This window comes from Rhododendron vialii, chromosome 7a (genome assembly GCF_030253575.1).
Source record: "Rhododendron vialii isolate Sample 1 chromosome 7a, ASM3025357v1".
In the NCBI taxonomy this organism is placed as follows: Eukaryota; Viridiplantae; Streptophyta; class Magnoliopsida; order Ericales; family Ericaceae; genus Rhododendron; species Rhododendron vialii.
The window spans coordinates 17,135,133-17,144,399 of NC_080563.1; the positions used below are offsets into that span (position 1 = coordinate 17,135,133).

General features: G+C 42.6%; 1 protein-coding gene across 1 annotated transcript; it reads right to left on the minus strand.

The window, feature by feature from the left end:
* Nucleotides 1–298: 298 nt before the first annotated feature.
* Nucleotides 299–1,003, minus strand: LOC131332722 (uncharacterized). The gene is made up of 2 exons (XM_058367018.1): nt 659–1,003; nt 299–568 (listed from the first exon to the last, which is right to left on the minus strand). Exons 1-2 carry the CDS (start codon nt 1,001–1,003, stop codon nt 299–301), a joined length of 615 nt encoding a protein of 204 aa, XP_058223001.1.
* Nucleotides 1,004–9,267: the final 8,264 nt, after the last annotated feature.

Consider the following 9,267-nt stretch of genomic DNA (forward strand, 5'->3'; position numbering starts at 1 on the left):
CTGCTGTGATGGGCCTCCGGGGTTTTGCTTCCCAAATCCGGCTTGTCCTGGCTATTGAGCCTTCTGGCCTCCAAAGCTTCCAGTTCTCTCCCTCGGGGGTTGGGGGCATTCTCGTTTGTAGTGGCCCATAGCCTGACAATTAAAGCACTGTACTGTCGCTATGTCTCTGCCACCCCTCTGTGGTTCGCCACGTCCTGGTGCAGCAATCTTCCAAGGTTGGTTGTTTCGGATCGGGGTGAAGGGTTTGGTAGGGTAGGGTTCACGGTTGTTGCTGGAAGGTTGAGTTCGAATTGGTCCGCTAGTGTTGTTTGTTGCCTTCCTCCATCGGGTCTTGAAAATCATTCTCTTCGCTTTCCAGTCGAAGAGCACACTTCACCACACCGGAATAGGTGGGGAAAGCCTGAGCTACCACAGCCCTTCTAGCAGTGGTCAGCCCCCACTCAAACCTTCTCGCCTTCTTGTCCTCCGTTGCAACGGCAGTTTGGGCGTAATGAGACAGCTCTTCGAATTTGGCTGCGTACTGAGTGACGGTCATCGTTTTTTGCTTCAGGTTAAGGAACTCTTGCTCCTTGGCCAAACGAAGGGGTGTGGGAAAGTACTTGTCGAGAAACAGGGTCTCGAACTCGTCGAAGGTCATGGTGGCTATGGCATGGGTTGCCTCCATCAGATCCCACCAATAATGGGCCTCTCCTTTCAGCTGGTATGTGGCTAAGGCCACACGATCTCCATTTCGGGTAATCTCAAAGGTGTCCAGGATCACCTTAACTTCCTTCAACCATGTTTCAGCCACGGTGGGGTTGGTATCTCCATTGAAGGTCGGAGGTCGGCGTTTGCAAAATTCATTCATCACTCGGGTTTGGGTCATAGGTTCACCCTTGCGGTTTTGGTTTCGGCGGTTGGTGTTTAAGGCGGTTATAAGCGCTTGCATGATTTGAGCTAGGTCGGGGTTAGTGTTAGAGGATTCACCATTCTCGTATCGTAGTCCACTGCGTCGGTTCACCATCTACGAGTAAAAATTATAAAGGGGGCGGTTTAGTCTACTTAAAAATTTTCCTTTTATAAACGCAATTTATCATATAATATGCAACAATATTTTTAAAACAAAGCAAGCTTTTCATAGATAAGCAAGAGATTACAATCGTAAGCATAGAGTTCTACTATAAAACAAGTAGCCTGAATACAAGATTCCTAATACAAGTTGAAACGATCCTACTACATGGTTTTTCTAGCCTTAGTGCTTCAAGGGCAACTCAAGCTATCGGAATCTTATTCTAATACTACTACTCTACTGACGAGGTGGAATAAGTCCGAATAACTCTCTTAGCTGCTCCATCCACTTCTTCTCCCTTATTTCGAGCCAACGCTCTCCCTCTCGGCGAATCTTCTCGGCTAGCTCCCTAAGCTGAGGGTCCTGAGGGTCGACTGCCATGTGCTAGTCCTCGCTGGTAAAGGGTGTCATCATAACTAGCTCGTACAACTGGCCACCGGTCTCGGGGTCGCGAACTCCCAAGTGGGGTATGGGAATGAGGCTCTCGGGTGCTAGCAAGGTCTTGTAGTATAATAGATCTGCTACTGTGATTGTGCGGCTATCCATATCTACAAAGCAAAATTATATATTTAGACTTAAAGGTGTACGGTGTAGACTGAACATACACAAAACAGTGATCATACACAAAGAGGAAAATACAAGTCTTTTCATTACCAAATAAACAAGTACATCATAGATGGCTTATATAATCCTAAACTTCCTACTACATTCTGATTACATCAGGAGATCCAACTACTTGCTTAGCTTTCTTAACTGGTCTAGAAAATGTTTGGAAACTCGATCCTAATAGCACCTATGTCGGCCTCGAAAGGTGATGGAGGCACATCTCCGATGTCGGAGTATATGTCTATAACCTCGGGTTCCGCTCCTAAGAATGCTTGTGCTTCTTCTTCCGACTCCCATCCCTCATCTTCCCAAATTTCCATGGGTTCTTCTTCGGGAAGTTCCTCTTCCTCGAAGTTTTTCTCGGGATCTTCTTTAGGATTCTCCTCAAAATTTCCCTCGTCATCGGGCGGTAAGTCTGGGTTTGGCATTAACATTAGATGCTGCCAGTCCGTTTCATTTATTAGAGGGTCGTTGAACTCCTCGGGGTCCTCTTCAGGGTCTTCCTTGGGATCCTCCCCAATCATGTTAACGGGCGGTATCATTGGAATTAAGGCGAGGGCTGCTTCAGCATCGTCCTCCTCATTACCCTCAATTAGGAACACATCATTGATGGGTGCTATTTGGACTAAGAAAGGTATCGCTTCGGCTACATCTTCTTCCTCTTCATTCACGGGGAGTAAAAAGGTACCATGCTCTTGGAAATGGTCATGAGTGTAGGGGAAGGCATAGGGAAAATAAGGATCTCCCACTTGTTGGCTTGTCATTGATCTTAAGGTGCTTGCAAGTAGATGAGCTTCCGCTAGTAGGTTGACTTGGTAGGGACTCAAGTGATTCATCTACAAGGAAAGTTTCAAACCTCAATTAGTAACGTTTTTAGACACGGGTTTACTCATACTAAAATGCTTTCGAGTTTCTAAATTCCACATTCGATCCTTGATTTAAGTCATCATCCAATTGTTCGGGAAATTCCATGTAACGCCCCTGAATTTTGGTCAATAAAAATTTCGTTAAATATTTGAATTTTATATTTTTTACTTTTTATATTCCTTCTATATTTCCGATATTTTGTGATAATTAGATTTTCGTCCCTAAATTTTAACCATTGGCTAAGTAGTTTCCCGAGCACATAGAACTATATTCTAAACCGATTAGTTAGAAACCAACTATCTAGTTCCTTGGATCCATTACCCATTGGGTAATAACCGTTAGGGAAGTTAGTGACCCTTTGGTAATAGAGTCCTTTGACCAATAAACTACTGATGTGACTAGGGAATCTTCCAATAAATTTGATTTGACTAGTCATAATAAAGGAATCTTGTACCTTATTTCCTAGAAGCCAACCTTGTCACTTCAAACTTTCTCATCAAACTTACTTTATTCTTTATCCATTGGTCCATAATGTTAGGATAACTTTTGTCCATTGGTTAATAACATTTTCATTATTATATTTTGTTTAAAGTACATATAGGACATCTAGTCTTTTAAGAAATCTTATTTTAAGTATAAAAGTACTTGTACTTCTTTTATTCATTGGTCTTTAACCGCTAGGGAAATTATTACCCATTGGTTAATACCATCAGTCATTCTTTAATTGACTTGTACTTGAAAGACTAGAAGATTTAACTTGTACCTTGAGATTCTTTTGTACTTTAATATTATAGTTTAATAAAAACATGTGCTTATTTGATTTCTTTAATGAGGGAATCTTGTACTTGCAATCTAGAAAGATTCATGTAGTACTTAATTGTAGTTGTACTTGGTTATATACATACACATATATATATATATATGTGTGTGTGTGTGTGTGTGTGTGTGTATACTAGCATGAGAGAGAGCCGTGGGAGAGAGAGAAAGAGAGGGAGGCCGGTTGGGAGAGGAAAGAGAAAGTGAGGTGTGTGCTAGTGTGTAGTACACTTCAAGCTACTTAATAGCCCTAAGCCTATTTGCCTAATGACAACCTATTGATGGGCCATTATGACACAATTCTAGCCTTTGATTAGCCTAAGATTTGACTATAAGCTAGACCTAGGTTGTAATTACCTAGATTCACCTAAAAAGCCTAAGATCTTACTTGATTCTATAGCCTTACACCTAAGATATAGTTGGACAACGCATGGCATGACATGTGATGTGATTTGATAACTTAATGAAGCAAATCCATGGAGGATTTGGAGAGAGAGAGGGCCGGCCATGAGAGGGGAGGGAGAGCCCAAGATTTTGGCTATAAATAGCACCCCATGTTTCTCATTCAACTCACACCTTCACCTAGCAACTTCTCTCTCTAGAAAATCCTAGTGTTCTAGTTTGTTCTTACTTTGTTCTTGAGTGTTCTTAAAGTTCTTCAAGAAACTCATCCAAAGCCGCCACTAAACCGCCACCCGACCACCTTTCGATCCAAAAGTAGTAGTAGTAATAGTCAAGGTCAAGTTTTGAGAGAAACCTTTCTCTTTCGAAGCTACCATAAGCATTCCGTAGGAAGTTACTCCGCTCGATCACCGACGTACTTTCCGTAGCCGCCCTACCGCTAAGAAGTAAGGTAGAGTCCCTCGTCCACTAACTCAACGTATAGCATAGAACCGTATGTTAAAAAGTATATAGGGTTATCTATTGCTTAAAATGTTGGAATGCATAATTGTTACCGTTTGATACGAAGTATTTGTATTTTGATATTTCAAAGAAGTTATGAGCATGCATACATGAATTGCTTGTATTACTTGTGGTGTGATATGGAGTTGGTTGATCTTGTTGGATTCATGCATACTTTTGTCCTACTGCGGAGTCTATGCATGTAACGAGACACAAGAACCGAGAAAGTAGAAACATGGCACCTAGGGTGTGTCAATGAAGGAAAATGTGTTCCGAGGAAGGAAATATTTTGAAACTACATTATGACCGGTTTTGGTTGCATAATGTGAGTTGTGTGTGTGCGTGTGTAAAAGAAAGATTTGTGAAAAACCCAATGAGAACCCGGAGCGGCGGAATCATTGTGGGGATACTCGGGAACCCGGAGCGGCGGAACCGAGGGATGAATTTTCGAAAACCCAAATGGGAACCCGGAGCGGCGGAACCATTGTGGGATACTCGGGAACCCGGAGCGGCGGAACCGAGGGTTTTGAATTGTGGCTTGGTTATCCGCGGAGAGAAGCCAATGCAATTATGTGCCAATGGGAACCCGGTGCGGCGGAACCATTGTGAGGATACTCGGGAACCCGGAACAGCAGAACCGAGGTTGGGTGTATTCAAAAAAATGATTTTGGAAAGGTTGAACGGTATATGAAAATGATGACACGGTCTACGATGCGTCGCATAGGAGAAACTCAGAAAGACATGACACCAATGCTAAATAATGAATGTGGATGTGTGATTGTTATTGTCTGTTGCATATGATCTTTTGTTTGTAAGTTATGGGTTAGCGGGTATGGGTTTATTCTGCTGAGCTTTTGTAGCTCATGGTGTTACCTTTGGTGACCCTGACATATTATATCGGTGGCGACGCTGGTATAATGTGTCAGACCTTGTAGATGTTCAAGGCGAACAGTTCACCGTGGAAGCTTTTGGAGCAGAGGAGTTTGCTAGGATGGAAGAGCAGGCAGAGTAGTATTAGGAACCCTAGTTTCCTTCCTTGTTGAATAAATGTACCCTTTAGTTATGATGTATTTATGATGTAATAATGAGCCAGACTCTCTTTATTATGTAATAAATGCCTCATTAACGTACCCAAAATTAGGGGGCGTTACATCCCAGCACGGTGGTACTGCCAATTTCCAACACCTTGCTTCAATCCGAAGATTGTTTTGTTAGAATTTCACCCAATTTGGGACGGTAAACTTAAACTCAATTCACGTTTGTGCAACGGTCAAACTATCTCATGGTTCTACCCATTCTACCCATGGCCGACGTTTTGAACCTAAAACTCTGATACCAAGTTGTAACGCCCCCAATTTTTGGGTACGTTAATATGGCATTTTATTACAAAAACAAAGTGAGTCAGGCTCATTATTACATCATAAACAAAAGGTACATTTTATTCAACAAGGAAAGAAGCTAGGGTTCCTAACTACTGCTCCGCTTCTTCCTCCATCCGGGCTAGTTCTTCGGCTCCAAAGGCCTCCAAGGTGTAGAGTTCACCATGTTCGTCTATGAGGTCTGACATATTATACCGATGTCACCACCAATATAATATGTCAGGGTCACAAAAAAGACTGACCATGAACTACAACGCTCAATAGAATAATACAAACCCTCTAACCCTTAACTTACATACAATACATCATAAAGTCAACAATTTCCACATAACACATGCTAATCTAGCCAAAATAATTAACGACGACATATACGCATTCGATATTCAATCATCGTTGGTGTTCAAGAGTTATGAGTTTCTCCTACGCGACATCTCGTAAGTCGTGTCTCGTTTTTCTCATTTCATAACTCATTCATTATTTCAAAAACTCATTTTTAACACACCCAATCTTGGTTCCGCCGTTCCGGGTTCCCAAGTATCCTCACAATGGTTCCGCCGTCCCGGGTTCCCATTGGCACACTTTGCATTGGCTCCTCTCCGCGGATAACCAAGCCACACACCCAACCTCAGTTCTGCCGTTCCGATCTCCCGAGTATCCTCACAATGGTTCCGCCGTCCTGGGTTCCCATTGGCACACAAAACACACACCACACAATGGGCTACCACGTCCGGCCACATTGCGGTTTCCAAAATATTTCACCCTTATCAAAACACGCCTTTTCATAAACCACACCCTAGGTGTCATGTTTCTACTTTCTCGATTTCCGTTTCTCGTTTTCATGCATTGACTCCGCAGTAGGACTTTTCACATACAACATCATTCATTGTAATCTTTAATCTAACAATATCATCCAACTCAATATCATACCACAAGCAATTCATGTATGCATGCTCATAACCAACCTAAAGATCCGAATACTTCTAAACAAGCGATAAGTTTCTACCTTTCAAAAACTGTTTTTTCTTCCTTTGTGGGAAGTTCAAAACAACATATATTTATTCGAAGTTAAAAGTTGATTATTCCAACATGCTCAAACTTCGATTTAGCGAAAACAAGTTTGTAAATTATCATGCATTTCAAACGTCATAGGTGAAAGATAACTTTATATACTTAAAGAAAACGGTTAGGGATATTCTATGTATACTTAGAGATAGGGGATAAAGATAATCTACCTTGATCCGAAGCTAGTCGGGGCCGAATAAGCTAGTTGGAAAATCCTACGGGTGATGAAACTCGCAAATCTGGACCGAACTTTGGATGGCAGTAACTCGGTTAATCTTTGGTCGAATATGATGGTTCTTGGGTCTAACTTGAAGGTCTCGAAGTGCTCTACAACTTTCTTGAAGGAAGTTGGTTCTAAAAACTAATCTAAGCAGGAGAAAAATAAGGATTTGCGAAGGGACAGTATGCTGTCTGGAAAATGAATTGGTTTCTAGAGAGAAGTGAGAGTAAAGGAATGAAGGTGGGAGTTGAAATGGCATGAGGGTGGCTCTATTTATAGCCAAAATTGGACTCCCTCTCTCTCTCTAAAGGCCGGCCCCTCTCTCTCTCTCCATAGCTCAATCTTTCACATGTCAAGCTTGATTGAAAGCTTGATGGGTTAGGCCATGGGGCTATCTAGGCTTGCATGGCTAGATTTTTGTACCTTGGGTTGGATTATGGAATATTTGGTGGAAGAAAGGATAGTTTGTACAAGATTTAGTCTTTAAATAAATATAGAAGGACAATGAGAGGATAGATTTTGGCTAGGAAGAAGATACATCCAAGGATTTTGTAGGGGGATGAAAACAATTGATGTTCTAAACAACACCAAAGTGAAGTAGCTTACTCGTGCCTCTCCACCGGAACCCTAATTCGTCATCGGAACCCTAATCTGCAAAACAAACAAGGGGTGAGCGCACCTCTGCCTATCGTGGCAAAGGCCCTCCAATGCTAAAGTTAGTATCATGTACTAGAGAAATCCTAATTATCAGTAGGAAAAAGATTAGATCGTAATAAACTGCGTTCCTCTTTCCTTTAGGTTTACTTCGTATTTATAGACATATGTATGCTTGCTGCCCAAGCATCCCTATTGCCCTAGGATTCCTAACTCGTATAGGAACCCAGGATCTCTTGGATTCTCGTTCCCTTATCAATTCATCACCTTAGTCCTTTTTAGGACTCTTTTCCTTAGCTGGCCGAACATCCTATTCACGTTGGGTGTCTTTCCAGGATCCTCCATACTCGGGATCTCATCCTTTTACAGAATATTTACTGTACTGGAACCTTCTAGAGCATTCTTGCCGCCTCATGATTTAGGACTACTTCTTTCCCTGTTCGGCTATCTTTTTGCCGAACATTCCATCTAGACCAGTGGTCTTACATGTCACAGGTCTCTTTATGACAAATGACTTCTCCTGTCTTTTGTCTAAACATGTCGAACAGGACTTCCTGGTCCAATGACTCCTCATGTTATTGGCCCTTATCGTAGTTCACCACACTGCCCCGCGATAAGTCCTGTCCAATCTTCCACGTGCTTTCATACACCACGTGTTCGGTAACTAAATGTATCTGTTCGGGAATACCTCCCTACAATTGCTCCCCAGCTTTATTTATTTGCCACTGTTCGGGGGCAATGGGTGAAGCTTAGAGACAAACGTTAGACCGAACTCCTCTGATCCCGGGCAGTCATAGTATTAATACTCATTGATGCTTTTTGGCGCCCTTGTTATTATACCATTTCGGGGTAGTGACTCCACGTGGCATGTTTCGTATGCCTTTCATTAATTTTGAACTGACGTTTTATCAAACGGCGTCAGAACGGCACCCGCTTTCCGTTACTTTAACTTGTAACGGCGTGAGACCTGTCGTTTCGTCTCCATCTCGCTCCCTTATAATCTTCCAAGGGAGGCTTGTTAGGGCTTTTATCCTTTCTATAATCCAGACGAAGAACCTCACACTTCTCCGCCATCGCCACCGTCTGCAAATCGTTCGTGCCCAGGAAACTGCCCTTTCGATTCCGTAAGTGTTCCACTTCTCATTCTAATCCATTTCAATTTTTGGGATCTTAACCTTAGCTTTCCCTCTGGGAGTTTCGTCTGTTTCTCTTTCTTAAAATCCCCTTTCATTTCTGAGTTCCAACAGTCATCCATGGCGGATGAAAACGAAAATACTCCCAAACCCAGTAAGTTTAGAAAACTCTGCGATAACCTTACAGCCATAGCAGCCTTTAGGACTGAATACAACATCCCTGACAATGTGGGGCTTGAACTCACCCCTTTGGGGGCGGATAGGGATGGCGGCTCGTGGGACAGAATGTGCATTCCCATCGTAGCGATTGTCGAGGGTGGAGTCCGTTTTCCCCGTCACCCACTACTCCGCTAGGTTCTGAACTGGTACCGCCTCACCCCCATACAAGTTTTGACAAATGTTTTTAGGCTGGTGATGGGGATTATAGCCCTAAATAGGATTCTGGGGACCCAATTGGGAATCTGGGATATCCAGTGGTGATATAGTATAGTACTAAACCTTGAGTACAACACGTATTACTTCAAGGTTAGGAGGGCAGACAAACGTCTCGTGCTAAATCTGCCAAATTCTGCTCGTGAC